This window comes from Polyodon spathula, chromosome 19, assembly GCF_017654505.1.
Source record: "Polyodon spathula isolate WHYD16114869_AA chromosome 19, ASM1765450v1, whole genome shotgun sequence".
In the NCBI taxonomy this organism is placed as follows: domain Eukaryota; kingdom Metazoa; phylum Chordata; class Actinopteri; order Acipenseriformes; family Polyodontidae; genus Polyodon; species Polyodon spathula.
The window spans coordinates 7,602,351-7,621,814 of NC_054552.1; the positions used below are offsets into that span (position 1 = coordinate 7,602,351).

General features: G+C 37.2%; 3 protein-coding genes across 3 annotated transcripts in view; all 3 read right to left on the reverse strand.

The window, feature by feature from the left end:
- LOC121294931 lies at window positions 1–3,620 on the reverse strand. Its single transcript, XM_041219150.1, has 3 exons — window positions 3,125–3,620; window positions 1,044–2,416; window positions 1–415 (listed from the first exon to the last, which is right to left on the reverse strand). Exons 1-3 carry the CDS (start codon window positions 3,276–3,278, stop codon window positions 185–187), a joined length of 1,758 nt encoding a protein of 585 aa, XP_041075084.1. The 5' UTR covers window positions 3,279–3,620; the 3' UTR covers window positions 1–184.
- Window positions 3,621–7,774: 4,154 nt separating this feature from the next.
- Window positions 7,775–10,252, reverse strand: LOC121294284 (40S ribosomal protein S13). Its single transcript, XM_041217853.1, has 6 exons — window positions 10,189–10,252; window positions 9,375–9,423; window positions 9,130–9,208; window positions 8,750–8,919; window positions 8,245–8,345; window positions 7,775–7,846 (listed from the first exon to the last, which is right to left on the reverse strand). The coding sequence occupies exons 1-6, from the start codon at window positions 10,209–10,211 to the stop codon at window positions 7,813–7,815; spliced, it is 456 nt and encodes a 151-aa protein (XP_041073787.1). The 5' UTR covers window positions 10,212–10,252; the 3' UTR covers window positions 7,775–7,812.
- A 4,399-nt stretch (window positions 10,253–14,651) lies between these two features.
- LOC121294691 (phosphatidylinositol 4-phosphate 3-kinase C2 domain-containing subunit alpha-like) overlaps window positions 14,652–19,464 on the reverse strand; it is a 29,283-nt gene continuing 24,470 nt past the window's right edge. Inside the window, exons 23-33 of the mRNA XM_041218685.1 lie at window positions 19,181–19,317; window positions 18,691–18,860; window positions 18,429–18,585; window positions 18,174–18,283; window positions 17,510–17,717; window positions 17,136–17,260; window positions 16,925–17,042; window positions 16,724–16,805; window positions 16,451–16,560; window positions 16,221–16,346; window positions 14,652–15,950 (exon numbers count right to left, since the gene is read on the reverse strand). Of these exons, the coding sequence (XP_041074619.1) occupies window positions 15,768–15,950; window positions 16,221–16,346; window positions 16,451–16,560; window positions 16,724–16,805; window positions 16,925–17,042; window positions 17,136–17,260; window positions 17,510–17,717; window positions 18,174–18,283; window positions 18,429–18,585; window positions 18,691–18,860; window positions 19,181–19,317 (1,526 nt within the window). The 3' untranslated portion in view covers window positions 14,652–15,767. The remainder of the gene's footprint in view (window positions 15,951–16,220; window positions 16,347–16,450; window positions 16,561–16,723; window positions 16,806–16,924; window positions 17,043–17,135; window positions 17,261–17,509; window positions 17,718–18,173; window positions 18,284–18,428; window positions 18,586–18,690; window positions 18,861–19,180; window positions 19,318–19,464) is intronic.

Consider the following 19,464-nt stretch of genomic DNA (forward strand, 5'->3'; position numbering starts at 1 on the left):
TACAATGTATATTTTAGACTTTAAATGCATTTACATGAAGTAGCAAAATCATTAGCTATTCATAAAAAATAAAAAATTGTAAAGGTATTTTGTAAATAACAATTTGAAATTATCAGTGCATTTTAAAGTATGGTATATTCCACATTGGAGTGTGATGTCAGAGACAAAACTTAAGAGGTTCCAATCACGTCAGAACTGTGGGTGCAACACTGTTTTCAGCACTCAGCTGAGTTTGTTTTTTTTCCCTGTGATCAGAATTCCAGCAGCAGCCTATTGTCTCTTCAGCTTCCTGAATCCTGCGCTGAAACCTGGCTCTGTCACGTGCCATTTCTTCCCAGGGAGATTTCCGAGCTGCTCTGAATGCAAAGTCCCACGCATGCATGACATGGACATGAACAAATGGTGAAAATGTAACCTGAAACAAAAGAAGCAGCATTTTAATATACATCTATTCTAAACCGAACTAGGTCAAAGAAGACTGCCAATTGGATGTTTGGCAACCACCTTCCCATTAAAGCGCCCCACTCAATTTAAAATAAATGAATACATTATTGTCTGTATTGCGTGGGGATTCAAATGCCCAGAGTCACTTAAGCACAACCCAACTGACAGTGTCTAGGCTTGATTGTATGTTGAGTGTTTACTCGTAGTCATGCAGAAAACAATATCATTTGACACAAGGGACAGCTATGGACTAATTATTCAGTGGTCACGTGCTATCATATTCTCACTGAGTCATTCATTTTGCCTGAGTCATAATTGCAGGCATATTGCATTAGACTATGGCTCATGTTAACTGGGGCTTTGTAGACATTAGAGATGGAGCCTGTAATAATTAATGCAGAAATGTAAAAAAAAAATATATATTTATCCACATTTCAAGTAAAAATACTCAATATACCTATACTCTCTGCATAGTTTCACTAAAATATTCAGGTCCATTTTACATACTTGGATTTCATATGTAGGGATAATTACTTTATACTGAAAAGCAAATGTAAACCATGTAAAACATGAGATACAACAACAAAAAATCTATTAACCTTTTTCACAATTTCTTTCTCCTGTTTCTCTTGAGTACGCCTTGCAGTTGCCTTGGCAGGCTTCTTCCAGGTAAGAAACTGCTGGTTATCTTTGCTTTTGTTCTGAAAGGAATGCTTAAAATGTCTCTTTGGTAAGTTTGGTTTTACTGAGGCGGTTTTCACCGGCCCAGTTCCTTTTGTCTCATTTCTAACCCCATTACCTTCACTTTTGTTGTCAGTTGGGCAACTTTTCAGGCAAGCTCTAAAATTTAAAAGATTGTAAGGGTCGGAACTTTGTAAAAACGAGTCCCACAGTTTTTTGTTCTGCTGCTCACAATTACCTTCACCTTCAGAATTACTCTCATAATCATTTATAGACTGGCTGTCATAGCTGCTGTCTTTTGTACTGTTTGACAACGTCAGGCATTTCGCTGGCACCTTCGCCGGCCCCATGTGCTTGTTTAAACATTCCGATGATTTCTGTGTTGTGCTGGTGCTCACAGTGCAGGCTGTAAAATGCAAAGGGCTATAAGGATCTGTGGGATTCACAAAAGATTCCCACAGTTTATTATTTTCCTCCTCGTCGCTTGCGCTACAATTGCTGGAACTGTCCCAGTCATCCTCTTCAGTTTCAGTTTCAGATTCCGAGCAGTTTTGACCGAAGTTATAACAATAATTCTTGTTTTCAAACGCTTCTTCAGTGTCACTGCTGAATGAAGAGTTCTCCCTTGCCTCACCTTTAAGACAATGAGTCTCATTAGAGTGAGGCTGGTTCTTCTGAGGGCAGCTTGAAATACATGCTGAAAAGTTCAGTGGATTATAAGTGTCTGCTGCATTTACAAAGCATTCCCATAACTTCTGGTTTTCCATTGTATCCCACTCCTGACAGCTGCTTTCATCTTCATCCCACGAATCATCCTCCCTTTTACCTGCTTTGTCATCAAGTAGACTTTCCAGTTGCTCCATCTTTGGATTATTGCTTGCTGTGCCATCTGCTTCCTTGCTATCCTTAACTGGAAATTCACCAAATGTCTCCTCCTGACCAGTAACGGGTGAGTCACAACTAGACCGAGACTGGGCAGAGACTTCAGTGCTGCTGGGGTCTGGATCACAAATTAAATGTGTTCTTTGTATGAGAAATGCTTTGCATTCGCCGAGGTGTTGGGATTGAAGATTGAAAAACAATGGCTCAAATGAGCCTGACTTGCCCTTTCTGCCACTGCTGTACATAATGTGTGACTCTGAGTCACTTAAGGCTAAATGGTTTAACTTGGGGCCTTCGCTGTTTCTGTTTCGCTTGACTGTGGGGGGCAATATGTGTGATTCTCCTTCACTTTCTGCATAGCTCAGGTGCTGGACTCCCCAATACATTTCCAATCTGCACACCTGTAAAGCTGTCAATTCAATATAAAAACATTAGTTACTGGAAATCAAACTATTTCCATTTGAATGCAAATTGTATCAACGGTCTGCTGTAATATTTGGGTGATCTGGTGGTTGATATGAATTTAGTCATATTCATTTAAAAGATCATGCATCTATATTAAAGTACTTCTTGCTAATATGAAATTAAGTTTACATCAATGGGTGGGAAAAAACGGTATACTCTATTACAAAAATGATAAAGGCTAAATTGAACAAAATGCGTGTATAATAAATGTTATAAAGTATTAGTATGTGTCTTTAGAATACACTGTTTTAATGTGATGTTTTAAGTGCTTATTGTTGACCATCACTGACGCTGTTTTCCTCATGTGCCACATTGCGAGAGGGGTACAGAAATACACGGTTGAACATGCAAAGTGGTTGCATTCAAAATGGTCAAACATTAAGTTGTAAACCTACATTTGCTACTTCTTCACAGCCCAGCATAAATAAAAACGCTCAATACAACGACCATTTATTTTCTGACACAAATATTAATCTAAAAAAGCGCAAAATTCTAGGATGGTAACGGTTATTTCAGATTTGTAAAGGAAGCTAAATTTGTTTTGGTGAAAAATACTACTTAACAGGGTGACTACAAACTGTAATCACCCTGTACTTTCCCACAGCTAGTAAAACAACTACACGCTGTTAAATGACAGTCAGTATGTGCTTACCTGTCCACAGTCGATAGACAATCTGAAGAATTAATCTCAGCGGTTCCAGAATTACAGTACATATCTGTAAGGTCCATGGAACGACCAACACACCATTCCCCAGAAACCTAGCTACAGTGTTCTTAGTTTCGATAGCCTGCCTCGGAAGATCCATATTAGTTTTAGCATGTGTCAGCGACAAAAGTGTCGAGAAGATTTAAAACCTGTTGTCTGAGTTGGTTTTACTTCTTCAGGGTTCTTCTTGGCGACGATATGCGTGTTAATTTGGTAACACTTCATTTTTCTAACACATGCAACATGAAAACAGAATTGAGCTAATTCGGTTTATTTGTTTGTCATTATTCTAACGTGTTTATTTTTATTTTTTTAATGCTGTACATATCTATGCAGTTACTCAAACAGAAAACAGAAGACACCCTTTTGCGTCAACATTATATTTCCAAGGAGTTTAAAGCTTTGCCAAATACGATTATGCATTGTGCTGGAAACACCCTGTTGGGTTTTGCATACACAGACGTGACTGGCTGAAATTAGAAAGACTTGGTGTCAATTATTGTGTTCCGGCCCACCCACATTGCTGGAAATCTCCACCCTGTTCTGTACTTACGTAAAGGGAACACGATATACTGTCAGAAAGATGGCAAGTACATAGTCCGTCACTTTATGCTGTATTTAGCTTCTTCTATCCAGAACTATTTGTATTCCTGATGCAATGCCAACGCTTTCAAAAGCTTTGTTTAAATGCGTAACAATGTTAAACAAAAAGGGGTCGAGTCCTCTTCAGTATCTCTTCACTTCTCACTTGTAATCCCCCGTGTTTTTTCATCCTATCACGTAGAATTGACATTATAACTATGCAGTGCACACACAAAGCTCACGTTCTATTAATTATGACATGTGAACCTGGTGACTGTTGCCCTCACAAACACGTCACGAATAACCATTAAAAATCAATAAAAGGTAAATATCCACCAAGTATAGTGATCCTATACCTATTAAAACTACATGCATCTCAACAGGTCTCCAATGTATACAGCCAACTTCACAGGCCATTTAATATTTTACTTGACATGCAATGTAGCATGCTCTGCCACTTTTACAAAAAGTGTTCTACATTATCTTGTAAAGCGCTTTGTGATGGTGGTCCACTATGAAAGGCGTTATATAAAAAAAAAAATTATTATTATTATTATTATTATTATTTATTATTATTATTATTATGCACCTGCAGACGATCTAGATCAGGGGTCTCCAATCCTGGTCCCGGGGACCCCCTGTGGCTGCTGGTTTTCATTCCAACTGAGCTCTCAATTACTTAACTAGACCCTTAATTGAACTGATCATTTGCTTAATTAGACCTTTTTAATTGTTATCAGCTCTTAAAACAGTTGCTGAGTTACTTATGCAATACAGTAGCCAACTTGTAAATATTTAAGAGCTGAAAACAATTAAAAAGGTCAAATTGGTTTATTTAGATTTCCAGAAAGCTTTTGACAAAGTACCGCATAAAAGATTAATTCTCAAACTGAACACGGTAGGGATTCAAGGAAATGCATGTACACGGATTAGGGAGTGGTTAACATGTAATAAACAGAAAGTACTGATTAGAGGAGAAACCTCAAAATGGAGCAAGGTAACCAGTGGTGCACCACAACGATCAGTATTAGGTACTCTTCTATTCCTAATCTAGATTAATGACTTAGATTCTGGTATAGTAAGCAAACATGTTAAATTTACAGATGATACAAAAATAGGAGGAGTGGCAAACACTGTTGCAGCAGCAAAGGTCATTCAAAATGATCTAGACAAGATTCTGAACTGGTCAGACAAATGGCAAATGACATTTAATAAAGAAAAGTATAAGGTACTGCAAGCAGGCAATAAAAACATGCATTAAAAATATCATATCGGAGATACTGAAATTGAAGAAGGAATCTATGAAAAAGACCTAGGAGTTTATGTTGACTCAGAAATGTCTTCATCTATTCTATTCTAAACAATGTGGGGAAGCTATAAAAAAGGCCAAGATGCTCGAATATATTGTGAAACATGTTGAATTTAAATCAAGGAAAGTAAATGTTAAAACTGCACAATGCATTAGTAAGACCTCATTTAGAATATTGTGTTCAGTTCTGGTCACCTCGGTACAAAAAAAGGATATTGCTGCTCTAGAAAAGACATTTCTCGCATGAAAAGAAGAGTGACCAGAATTATTCTGGGTTTAAAAGGCATGTCACATGCAGACAGGCTAAAAGAACTGAATCTATTCAGTCTTGAACAAAGAAGACTATGCGGCGACCTGATTCAAGCATTCAAAATTCTAAAAGGTATTGACACTGTCAACCCAAGGGACTTTTTTGACCTGAAAATAGAAACAAGGACCAGGGGTCATAAATGGAGATTAGACAAAGGGGCATTCATAACAGAAAATAAGAGGCACTTTTTTACACAGAGAACTGTGAGGGTCTGGAAACATCTCCCCAGTAATGTTGTTGAAGCTGACACCCTGGGATCCTTCAAGAAGCTGTTTGATGAGAATCTGGGCTCAATAAGCTACTAACAACCAAACGAGGAAGATGGGCCGAATGGCCTCCTCTCGTTTGTAAACTTTCTTATGTTCTAGTATTACATTCAGTGGATTTGCTACATGTGTTTACTTAATGAAATGTCTGCTAAAACTGTATCTCATTTACAGTTTGGTTTTATTTATGGACTGCAATACCTGCTTGATGGGCATCTTCAGTAACAGTCATATCTACAACGATAACAATAAGCAACCGTTTTGTTACAGACTTTCTAACAACTCTAAAACAACTGTTAATTAAACCGCTGTAAAAAGAGCAACACAAAAATTCTTAACGTAAAAAAACAGTCCTACTACAGTAGCAAGTGCAGTTTACAATCCCTCTGGGTTTCTGATTGCATCATCAATTCCAGATTTTTTTTTAAATCCATTGATGGAATTGTCCAGTTTACTTTTGTTTTCCAAGCAAATTGTCTTCATCACTGCCCCTTTTCCATCTGATTCATTTCTCTTGTCCAGCGCTTTTTTTAACCCGTTATGTATACCAGTCTTCCAGAGGACATGATGAAACTGTATGCAACCCTCTGGATTGGTGGAAGCATTATTGGCAATCCAATCAAAACCACCAATAAAGCTAAAATAAAAATATCTGCCCATTATAACGATCCAACAATCCTCCAGGATACAGTTCACACGCCCCAGTTTGAGAACTACTAGTGGAAACTAGTATTTAGTATCAGATTAATTTCACTTTTATGATTTTAAAATAGGGTTACAAACTCGCTCCACTCCTGGGTTTCAGAACTCACTTCAATAAAGTACATTTTTAAAATCAAGAGCAATCAGACCCGTTAAATAGAGTTGCAGGAACAACCCTATAGTAAACTCTCAGGTGAGACTCGTTCATGCTGCAATACGAAGTGCAATCAGCTCAGAGCAGATTGTGAAAAATGCAGGACTTTCTAATCCTGTTTAGAATACACTTCTGCGTTACAGGCATAGAAAAGGACTACTTCACAAAAAAATAAACAGAAAAATAAATCTGTAATTAAACTACAGCATTTAAAAACTAGAAAGAGCAACACATTTGTAATGCGTAGATTAAATTCAAGTTAATACAATTTACATTTGTTGCTGCAACCATTGACAATCACAATCTTAAATGCAAAAGCGAGAGAATACAGACCTTAGACCCAGTCAGTTCAGGTTGGCAGACTTGTTTCATCTGGTCCCTTCACATTATCTTTAGTTACAGGGTGGGACCATACCATTACTTTCAGTAGTGTGGGTATGCTATATGTACACACACAACTTCTCTACTGGACCTGGCAGCCATCAATTCCTAAAACATCAGTAGGAGAAATTTCATCTTGAAGCTAGCCACAGTGCTTCAGAAGAAACTTTTTTTTTTTTTTTTTTTTTTTTTAAATAAAAAAACTGGGTTGCATCAGCTCAACCTGGATTCTGTGCTGCACCAAATGACACACACAAGAGCTAACACTTGTTACTTTTGTTTTAAATTCAACAACTTAATTTTAGTTTTGTATGTACATATACCTGTCAACACACTAGTTTATTTTAAAATGTTTTATATTATTTTTTTCATTTTCTAAAGTGGTGCTTTATATATGTGGCAAGTTAGAAAATATACCCTTTTATGTTTAATTGTTCATTTAAATACTGTTTCCGCTGTGATGTTCAATATGATGTGCTTGAATAAAACTTTTGAGTTGTACAGGATAGTTGTCTTTCATTTTAATGTTGATGTTTAAAATGTATCGTTAGAATGACTGCCTACACCGGTTTTAGGAATGAGTATAACGGTTCTAACATTAAAGTGGTAATTTTTGTGGTGCATATGTAGAAAACTATTGTCTGGAATTAGGTTTAAAGTACTCAGTGTTTAACGCTAGAGTACAAGGACTAAATTACTCAAAATACCCAACCCTAATACAAACATCCCCCATAACTAGTTAAGTTTGCCATTTAGAACAAAAATCAATTCCCATCTGCACAACTAAATTGTACAAATTTGAATTCTTTGCATTGGCACACTACCTGATTATCACCACCTCCCCTACAAGGATACATGGCAGTAATTAATAAAAACAGACACATGCTTTTCATCAAGGTGTAACCATTTATTTGTCCAAAAAAATGAAACTTATGCGACCAGAGCGGATGCGGTGGAGGATTCGCTGTGGAAGAAAAAACAAAAAAAAGTGGTTACAGATCTTTCAAGGCAAAACCAATATATTCCCAGCAAAACTGTAGATAAGCCTTCATTTGGTAGCCAACATGAGAAATCAATGGTGTTTTATGCATTCGACATACATGAGTTTACACTAAAGACTACTAATAAAAATATTATTTTTTTTTTTTTTTTTATATAAATATTTTTAAAAAAAGCATTAGAAAAAAGACACCTTAAAGTTAAAAGCATCTTCTAGGGTAGCATTTAAGATTAAAGCTCATCTACAATTCTTTTTTTCGGGTGTAATCAATGAAACTAAGGCGGATGATATCTAACACATTGTAAATGGTAGGGTGGCTTGCAGGTTAAACATTCAGGAAATGTTATGAATGCAATACATACTACTTCCAGTTGGGTGGGAGTACTCTCTTGGACTTATAGTAACGGGCCAGTCTGTGGATTCTGCTTTCAACAAGAATCAATCGGAATTTGGCATCCTTGTCCTGCAAATAAACAGACTTAAATTGTTAGTGAACTGAACTTTAAAAAAAAAAAAAAAAGTCATGCAATCTCTTAAAGGTGGTACCACTGTGTTCTGAAAATATGCATTATGCTTTCAAAATTCTAGCCAGCAATCAGCCCTAAAACTATTTTTAACCGGTAAGAAAAAAAAACTGAACATGCTTCACTGATGACAAGAAGAGTGATTTAGCAGTAGCTGCACCTACTTGTCTCATTCAAATGAGATATTTGGTTAGTTACCAAATCAATTTGCCTTAGATCAGTCAACGTAGTTCAAGTTGCACAAAAGCACATGGAATAATGAAAGACCAGAATTTAAGAATTCTGCCTTACAATCCTGGTGTCAAATTATCTTCTGTACATAACCAAGCCATTGCAAACCTACCTTTCTGCTCCTTTCCAAGTGCTTACGGACAGCAACAGCCTTCTTGATCAGGTGATACAGATCCTCAGGCAGGTCTGGTGCCAGACCCTTGGATTTCAGGATCCTCAGAATTTTGTTGCCAGTGACAAAACGCACCTGGGCAACACCATGGGAGTCCCTCAGGATTACACCTAAAAGAGAAGCAAACATTGAAACACTTCGCTGTGTAGACCAAGTAAATGCAACTTCCAAAAAAATAAAATTACTCCAGAAGCTGTAAAGTTTCAAGCTCATATGCTCACATTAGCTGGGATCTCGGGCTGCCTTACCATTAGAAAACATTAGGCAGTCCAAGACACACGTCTGTTACCAGTCATTGAAAATATTAAACCTGAACTTACCAATCTGTGAGGGGGTCAGACCTTTCTTGGCCAGCTTGTAGATCTGTTCTTTGACATCGTCAGATGTCAGTTTCAGCCACTGAAAAACACAATGCAAAATTGTAATCAAAGAACTTACAAACTTATCAACTGACACATTTGCACAGATTCAGGCACGCACGTTTACAAGTAACAGAGTACTAACACTGTGAATCTGACCAGTGTGGTGCTCCTTCTTGAATGTAATTAAACTAAAGCATACTTACTGTCGGTACACTACGTCTGTAAGGCAGCGCTGACTGGGACAGGCCCTTTCTGTTGAAATCCAAAAATAAAATGTTAGTTTAGATGCATTGCCATTTTTACATCATTAGCTTAATACAAGTGTGTTGTGGGAGCCTAAAAGTACTGCACTTCTTGGTAGGGTAAAAGTTCTAGCGTTTTATGTTTTTAAGTTTGAATGAGTTGCGTGCTTTTTGTGTGTGTGTTTTTTTTTTTTTTTTTAAAAGCATCCTGACATTTGTTGTCAAGTGCCCAGTATTCATATGCAAACTACGTGTACTGCAGGCAGTAAGAAGTAGGCCGCAGCAAGAACTCGAGAAGAATTTCACGAAGCAGAAAATGGCTGTAACGTTACAATTAACTAAAAATGTACTAGAGGAAATATTTTACTCTACGGTATTTCCTTTTGATTAAGAAACAAAGAGTCCATTACAAGTCCACCAAATCGCTAAAGCAAGCCCGCCAACAACCCTATCAAAGACGGGACTGTGCTTTTGCGACGATAAGATTAATTCGCTTTGGCTTTTGTCTTAAATGTTATTTTCCGAGAGGCGTGTTATTTTCATTGTATTCTTCTCACCCACAAATAAAGCCGAGTAGCCCACACGCGGCCCTGCTGTGATACACGTCTGAGCGGAGCAGTTTTCAATCCAATTTTTTTGTATTTAAATATCCTTTTTTTAGCTCCGGCTCTCCTCCCGTGTAGTGAATCAACATTTCCCCCTACTTTGTTCAAGTCCACTTCTCACATTCTATCCGGTTTTTATCCCACTTTTCTACATTCAAGCGGCTGCTTACCCAGGTGCATGCATACGACCCATGATGGCGATCGAGAGGAAGAGAAAGACCAGAACAAGACTGAAGGGAGATCATGGGCTGCAAGGGAAGTGACGTGACCAAACGCCAAGCTATGCACGTAAAATGACGCGCGACGTCAACCACAAAGTTGCGGCTTCTGGAAACAGATCACTGAGAGTAACGGAACATGCTTTCATTCAGTTAAGCTGAGCTCCGTTGCGATGTGTGCATTCTTTTTATTATTATTATTTCAACTATTGTTAATTTCCACTCTATTTAAAATGAACAGAACACAGGAACTTTTAGCAGATTAATTACGGTATATGTCTTTTTCTTTTATCCTGCAGAGTAAATTCAAGTACAACCAGGATACATATCAAATAGGGACAGATGCTTGCTACATCAAACGTGAGATGTAACTATTAATGTTTGAAGCATGACCTGGTCAGGGTCATCTTACTTTCTGTTTTTATTTTCTTGTGATATACATATCAATAAAGAATAGGTGTCTGTTTGTAGGGAACCACATTTTCTGAGGGGAATTCCAGTGGTATTACTCCTTCACATATCTTTTTATGTATGGGAGTACCCCTCTATACACCTATGCAAGGTATCTCGTTTTACATACACATTATGACTTGATTCAGAGTGCTTGCCTTTTTCATGTCCTAACTGACCTAATGATTTTCCATATCCCAATCTTCAGTTGCCATGCAGTCCATCATTTTAACAGCTATTAAAGTTTTGATATACAGTGCCGTGAAAAAGTATTTGCCCGTCTGATTTTCTGCATATTTTTGACACTGAATGTTATCAGATCTTCAACCAAAATCTAATATTAGATAAAAGGGACCCTGAGTGAACAAATAACACAAAATGTTTATACTTATTTCATTTATTTATTAAAAGAAAACAACACCCAATGCCCCTGTGTGAAAAAGTAATCACCTCCTTAGACTCAACAACTGGTTACACCACCTTTAGCAGCAATAACTGCAACCAAACACTTCCTGTAGTTAATGATCAGTCTCTCACAGCACCGTGGAGGAATTTTGGACTTCTCCTTCATGCAGAACTGCTTCAACTCAGTGACATTTGTGGGTTTTTGAGCATAAACTGCTTGTTTCAGGTCCTGCCACAACATCTCTAGGGTTTAGGTCTGGACTTTGACTAGACCATTCCAAAACGTTAAATTTCTTGTTCTTCACCAGTTCTGATGTAGACTTGCTGGTGTGTTTTGGATCATTGTCTTGCTGCATGACCCAGCTGTACTTCAGCTTCAGCTCACGGACGCATGACCTGACATTCTCCTGTAGAATTCTCTGATACAGAGCAGACATAACGGGGCCCATGTTGGCCAAAAAGTTCCACTTTTGACTCATCTGTTCCAGAACTCTTGAAGATCATCAAGGTGCTTTTTGGCAAATGTGAGACAAGACATGTTCTTCTTAGTGAGCAGTGGTTTCCGCCTTGCTACTTTGCCATGAGTCCCATTTTTGCCCAGTGTCTTTCTGATGGTGGGGTCATGAACACTGACCTTAGCCAAGGCGAGAGAGGCCTGCAGATCCCTGGATGTTGTTCTAGGGTTCTTTGTGACTTCCTGGATGATTTTACGCCTTGAGATTTTGGCAGGACGGCCACTCCTGGGAAGATTCACTACTGTCCCAAACTTTCTCACAGAGACAATATGACTCTGACTGCAGATTGGTGGATCCCCAGAGCCTTAGAAATGGCTTGTAACCCTTTCCAGACTGATAGGCATCAACAACTTTTTTACGGAGGAATTTCTTTTGATCGTGGCATGATGTGCCTCTAGAACCTGTGTGCTGATAACTTCACTCTGATGGTAAGGGCCAAAGTTAGTCAGATTTATATTGGGCAGGGCTTGCCCAAATCAGGTCTAATTGTTAACCAAAGTATTCAAACAGCTGACCCTAACTAACCCTTTAACTGGGTTGAGTTAACTAGGGGGGGGGGGGGGGGGGCAATATCTTTTTCTCACCTGAAGATTGCATGTTTGATTACCTTGCACACCAAACAAATGAAAGCAGCACCAAACTTTGGTGTCATTTTTTCTCTCAGACTCCCTCTACACACTACTGCAACCCACAAAAAGATCTGACCAAATTCAATCTGAAAAATGTGCAAGAATGCAGAAAATCAGACAGGGGGCAAATACTTTTTCAGGGCACTGTATGTGTGGTTGGGTTAGACTGGCCTGTATTGGTTTTCTGTTCTGCCATTTATTGGCGGAATGAACCGCCTTACTACTTATATACGGCATATATATATATATATATATATATATATATATATATATATATATATATATATATATATATATATATATAGATATATATATATATATAATATATATATTATATATATATATATATATATACTAATTTTGATGTAAGAACATAAGATTATATTGTTTTGTCAAATAACAAACTACTTCGTCCTGTGTGCATTTTAGAAATAGATGAAAAACTCAATCCAGATTCTTGTATTCAAATAACAAACACCACAGTTTTGAAAAAAAACTTTATTCAAAATTTGTTAGAATAGCAATGCAGTCACATTTAGTCCATAAGTACGTGGACAGAATTTAACAAATACTGTACATCTTCACTAAGTATCAACATAACAACCTTAAGATAATTTGGTTTTAAAAGCTGAAACCCTAACAGGCAAGCATTCGGTTGTGGTATGCTTCATTGTTCTACAAACATGTACATGCTTCTAGTTACAGTACGCAGATAACATGAGAATATACAACATACAGTATTACTATTATACAACATTATTTGCTACATCATATTTTGTTTGCAGCTGCATTTTATTTCTGGTCATGTGCCCCAACAACTTTGTTCTTGTCTAATCTTACCAGCACGAGCATTTTAAGGCAATAACAGCTGTTATTAATGATTACATGTGGAAATGTGAAAATAAAATTGCACAAGCAGTTGTTTTGATGAAGGTGGTTTTAGTGCAGGTTGCTATCTTCTTTAATCAAAAGCAGAAGTCATTGGGTTTAGTAAAAGGAAACCAAGAAGCAATGGATAATTATAGTTCGTCTGCATCACACCTTCAACTGGGGGAATAAGTAACTGCACTTCGGCATGTTTCAGCCTGGGTAAAAAAATGATAAAACACAGTGAAACTTCGATTAACTCACTGGGACCCGGAGACAGTCTATTTATAAAATCTATTTGTTCACATTATAACGGTTAAAATGTTAATATGCCATTCCCAATCAAGAAACCTCTAAAGTAATTACAATACAACCTCTAATAATTAAATATTAATGTGCTGAGCCATAGAATGTATCCACATGTTCTGTAATAGGGCAGAGGTGTTTGCTAAAAGTTTAAATAATGTTAGTTTCACTGTACACTACATACCAAAAAGTGTTGCTGCAATTTGTAATCAAAGTTTAAAAAAAAAAAAAAAAAAAAAAAAAAAAAAAAAAAAAAAAAAAAAAAAACAGAAACTTTGGATTTTAGCTAATGTTATTTCGGTTTAAACCAAGTTCAAGTTAACATAAGTGAGGTATCATTCATGACAGAAACAGTACGCTCCACAGGAACCAACAGCATGAGCTCAGTTTAAGCACCACAGCATGGCCTCCAACTGAAAATAACATTTTAAAACAGAGATCCTGTAAACCCAAATTCGTACATTAAAGTAGTGTTGCTGTAATAGTACGAACTGTGCTACGTCAAGATACGTTGTTGGAGCTCTCGGTGACTAGAATGTAATCATCTACCTCATTTCTGTGACAATAAAGCAAGTTAACAGTATTATTCTCCTTAGACTTTACAAACATCAAGACTATCTTGCTATACAACAGTAACATCTAGAAAAGATACATACTGAATACACTTCCAATCAAAGTGCAATTACTAAATATTAAATATGCAAAATAATACTGCTTAAAAAAAAGTGCTTACATTTGTAAAACAACTTAAATATGTTTTTTTTTTTTTTATATACAGGTTTTCCAGTCTCTTCAGCATATATCTTGTTTCTGTTTTTAACATGTAGTAAAAAGTGCAAATACAGTACTTTTATTTGTTTTGGAAAATTCATGATTATATCACTCTGGCCAAATCACAGCTTTTGGTGGCAGTTCTACTGACTGATTGACAGTCATACAGCTAAACATATGTTAACATTTATGGAGTTTTAAACTGTGAAAAATAGCTGCACAGTAACTGAACAGCAACACTACCTTAATTTATATTTAACAGGAAAACATTTTTGGCCCAGTTAAACTTTTTTGTATGAGGAACTGTACAGCACATCACAGTTATAGATAATGACTAGAATGAGTAACTTGCTCAAACTTTACCATAGAATCCCACCACTTTGTTTTCTGTGTGTATTTTTAGTTCAATTTAAACTCAGAAAACATTGTTCTTTAGAATTATTTGTATTATGCGTTGACACCCCACCACAGATCTACATATACACTGTATTCCAGAGTATTTATCACTTGTTAACTTGGAATCATTTGGCAATTGGAAATACAGTACTTGTTATGCAGAAATAAAGTTGAGAACTCTGTCACTTTGAGAAATAAAATGTAGTCCTGCCAGTATTGATAAAGTAAATTATGTAGCAATGTCATGTTTAAAGCTGCTGTTGTCAATGCCAGGACATTCTGGAGCTACATATTTAAAGGAATAATATCAATAATAAAAGTTTGTGCTATAACCTGTGCTGTATGAATTTCATTAAAAAAGAAATAATAATATTACACTGCAGTACATCATCTTCGTGTCAATAGTAAATCAACTGCAGTATTATTATTAGTATATTTGGCAGACGTCTTTGTCCAAGTAAAATCTCTTTCTTTTAAGATGCATGTACTGAACACCTGGAGTTCAGATGTGCCTGATATTCTAACAAAGTGTGTTTAGCCATTGACAGCAAATGCATTCATATTACTTTTTACAGCATGGTATTCACTTGCAACTAATTTTAATGTTAACAATTTATGAAAATATACATTAAAATGTGATTCTAACTCAGTAGATACTTACACAAGCACTTTACCCTACTGTGTCCAAACTCCTGTAAACCCTAGAGTGATATATAATTAGTTCTAAGAAATCTGTAACACGTTTATAAAATGCATACCTTACTGTTAATTCAAGACTAAAAGGAAAAAATAAACAAACAGCAGTTCATTGAACAAGGCACCCTCTTATTTTGTTTTCAGAGTGGAAGATATTTGTTTTATTTTTTGGCATGTGTTGTTTATGATTGTTTTGACCTGCAGAAGTAGTCTTTTGGTTCAAACTCAGCCAATTTCAGTAGGACACCATTATAATAAGCAACAAAGACCAAGAGCTAGTGCAGGTGACCAGATGCTGGTCTTTAATGGGTTTGTGCTTCAGTCCGAACAGATCTATTGTGAGCAGTTTGGTCCTCTAATTGTACATTTAAAAACATTTCAGTCACATTTAGGAAACTGGATAGTGTGCTTAAAAGGAAGAAAAGTCCTAATGAAGAAATGTCAGGAGAGAATTGCCTAAAACAATCCGTCTTGTGTATCTGGAAGCATCTTGAGTCTAAAAGTAAGGAACAGCCTGCAGCTTGTACCAGTTAACAGTCTCTGTGCTCATGTCAAAATCTTTCAAGGTAAGCGTGACGCCCCCTAGGAAGTAGTTCTCTCGCAGTGACTCTGCGCTAAGCACGCTAAGCTGGAGCGCCCTCTGCTTCAAGCTGTCCTTACTTACTCCACTGTACACCAGCTGCAAAATAAAACATTACAGAGAAGCAGCATCAGACACCAAGAGAACCGTACAGAACCGTAATAATAAACAAGTGTTCATTCACAGTGTAGCTGTTTGCTTCGTTATTATTTGCTCATATAACTAGCATTGGTTTTTTCCTGTGTCTATTTCAATACCACCACCCCCCAAATATTACCTGGTGGCTTTATAGCCTTTTTATCCAGTGTGATAAATCCTGTATTTATACACAATATAGAGTTGACATTATTAGCACTAGCAAATGCTTACCATTTCATTGAATGTTGGGTTTCTGGTTTTCCTTGAAGTTTTTGTTTTATGTTTGGATGTTTTATGGGGGTCTGGAAGCAAATATGTTTTCACATAAGGATTTGGATCTGTTCCATCATCAGTTACCTGAAACCCAATTTACAAAATACATATAAAATGGCAGGTTTCCATTGAGAAGTGCAGAAAGACAGCACCTGTAACTGTGAAGTGTGTTATTAAAGGTTGCTTACCAGGTCTTTGATATGCATCACCATGATGAACAGAGTGTTGTTCCTATAGGACACAGACAATTTCACCTCTCCGACAACTGTACCGGACGTGGGGCTCATAGGCCTCACATCTGAAAAATGAAATAATTAAAACTGAAATAAATATATAAAAGAAGCAGTACTCCCAGAGTGGTGCTTATCATAGGCAATGCTTGGTCAGCAATGCTATTACTTTAATTACAGTACTTGTGTGAGTCAATATTGAAACACTGAGTTCTATTTTAAATAACGCACCTGGAGATTTCGATATGCCCTCAAACCCTTCAGCCTTGTCGTCCCTTGCTATTGGATGGAAAAACGTGTATACCATATCACACTGGATTTTAAACAAACAAAAAAAAAAAACGGTTAATACAACCTGTTCATGTTTTAAATTGTAAATCTTTTTTTTTTCAAATACCAATAATGTTATGAAGGTTCTTGCTGCGTGGTCACCTCCGCTACTTCTGTGGAGCTGCTCAGCAGATTCTGTATGTAACTATTCAACTCCACTTTTCTTTTGGCTGCGACATCTTTAATGTGGGTTCTTCCGAGTACCATCTTACTGGGAAACCTGAAGCATTTAAATGGTAACAATTATGTACTGTACTTTTGTGTTGAATTCAGGACATGTTTTTGATTTAACGTTTAGATCAAAGTGGCATACCCTGGCAGTTTCCACAGAGGAAAGAGGATGCTGAGCTTATTGTGCAGCTCCTGGAATTCATCAAATGTGCGGAAAATGAAGCTGGTATTGTTATGTCCTTCTCTCCAAACTCTCACAACGTATGTCTACCAAAAAACAGAGGGAAAAAAAGAAAAAAAAAGGCATTCCTGATATTTTTCCATTTTTGTCATCGAATGGTTGCTCAACAATATAATATTTGTAATCGACTTGTGGGAATACATTGTTTTTTTCAAGATAATCTTTATGCATGTTCTTGTGAACCTGTTTACTGTGCTGGTGTTTTTAAATATTTGAACTAACCATAGTAAGTGGTCAAGCAAATTAAGAATTATGAAACTGTCCAACAAACTCACATAGTGCTTGTCAGGGTTGTATCTCTTCTGGTAGGTAAAGACAGACACGTCTTTGATTCGCCCCTCTTGTTTCATAGAGTAGGTTTTAGGAGAAAACAACAGGATGGGTTCATCGTTAGAAGGCAGTCCTGAAAAACGCAGCTGTGCCAGATTGTGAATGAAGAAATTAAACTTTGTAGCAACGCTTCCCAAACTCGACTCAATCAACCTGGAAGGAAGGGAACACTGTTAAGAACGGACTAACAAAGATCACCCTCCAGCCTGCACACACAGTCCTCAAGACTATACACTGTTATGTAAGCAATAACACCGATATCAAAAAGACTTTATTTGTATTCTGACCAGGTCTGCAAGGGGCAGACAAAAGTTTAGCAAGTGTGTATCTGCGTTAGCTACAAAGATGGTGTAAAACGCATACTACAACTACCACAGAATAACTGAATAGCAGTTTATGCCACTCAGGATTTTCCTGTGAGTCTTTATTGAATGTTACCTAGAAAAAAAAAGAGGTGTACCGTGTTTCTAACTAAACTCAGGGGTGTAAATAAGCTCACACTAAAAGCTGGTATGGTTTAATCTGCTATGCAAAAAGAGGAGTCTTACATTGCACTCTGATTACTAATAAAGAGATAATTTAGGAGAGAAGATGACTTCAGTCCAATACCTTGTAAAGAAAATAGTAGCTTCAGAATCAGTTGTTTGGGGCTGCAGAGCATCATAAACATACTTGAGGTCCTGCGCACTGGTGAGCTCTGGTAACCCAGACGATGTCATCTGTAAATTGTAAATACACAGTAAAATTAGCTGTAGGTTTGATAACACAGCGCACAAAATCCTGGAATCTGGCAAGGACATCTGTGCTAACAGCATGTTCATTTAGCTTTCAAAAATGAAAAAAAGGTTGAATGTGAGTCCTTGCCAAAGAAAGGAGGTTGAGGAAAAGGTTGGTGTGTTTCCGAATCAGGTTGTATGCCTGACAGCAGAGATCCACAAACAACTGGAAGCGGCGTGTGGGTCTTTCACCACCATTAATGACATAAGCCATGTCCGAAGTCAGCACGAAAGGAGCTCGATCCCTGATAAACAAAGTAGAAATTAAGTGTTGATTAAAAGAGTGCCAAAAGCGACATGCCAGTAGAATTTAATATACAAAAAATGAATTAAACCACCAAACGCTGTACCTTTTAAAACTTCCAAACATTTGTGCATGCCCAAGAAATTTTCCAAAATCAATGTGAAACATGTGTCCTGTGGAGCGCAGCATGATGTTATCGTTGTGTCGATCACAGATTCCCAGAATGTACGTAGCTACGCAGCACCCTGCACAGGAGTAAATGAAATTTTCCGATGCCTGGAAAGACAGAGAAAGCAGGCATTACAAAATAAAAATATACAGCTTTTTATTAATTCCGTTCAGCTAAAAATCAGACAAGCAGAATTTAACTGATGTGTAAATTATGCAAAAAGTAACAAATGTGTGTAAGTTAGTGCAGGGGATTAATACACTCACCTTTCACCTAGGTCAAGTCACAATTGTGTTTTCCAGTCTCAAGCCTCAGTAGAAAACCACTAACAATGCTGCTCAGGTGAGGTCCAGAACTAGCACAGCACGAGATGCACTGCCAGTTCAGTACAAGACTCAACCCGCACAATGTGCAACTTGCTGCTTACCTTCTCGTATTCTTCCTCAGCTGGGTTATACTTCCTCAACCAGTCTGCCAGGGGCTTGTCCTTGAAGGATCCTGTTACCCCATATTCTACCTGGATTTTTCGGAGTGTGTCTGATGCCGGTACAAGCTCAACCATGCCTTTAAAACGGGAAGGGGGGGGGTTGTTTCAGCAATGTATTTAAATGAGTGTGATTGAATGTCAATGATATTCTAAATGGTCTTTTTCTTTTATCTCTTTCAACTCTGAAGACCTGTATAAAGACAAATCCACTCAAGTCTGCATAT

Coding starts and splice junctions, on each gene's coding strand:
- LOC121294931 (XM_041219150.1), bottom strand. CDS start 3,278: ATGGATCTTCCGAGGCAGGCTATCGAAACTAAGAACACTGTAGCTAGG. Junction 2,417..3,124: donor TGTCTATCGACTGTGGACAG/GTAAGCACATAC, acceptor TTGAATTGACAG/CTTTACAGGTGTGCAGATTG. Junction 416..1,043: donor AGAAAGAAATTGTGAAAAAG/GTTAATAGATTT, acceptor CTTTTGTTTCAG/GTTACATTTTCACCATTTGT.
- LOC121294284 (XM_041217853.1), bottom strand. CDS start 10,211: ATGGGTCGTATGCATGCACCTGG. Junction 8,920..9,129: donor TCTGACCCCCTCACAGATTG/GTAAGTTCAGGT, acceptor CTTCTCTTTTAG/GTGTAATCCTGAGGGACTCC. Junction 8,346..8,749: donor ACTTGGAAAGGAGCAGAAAG/GTAGGTTTGCAA, acceptor GTTTATTTGCAG/GACAAGGATGCCAAATTCCG.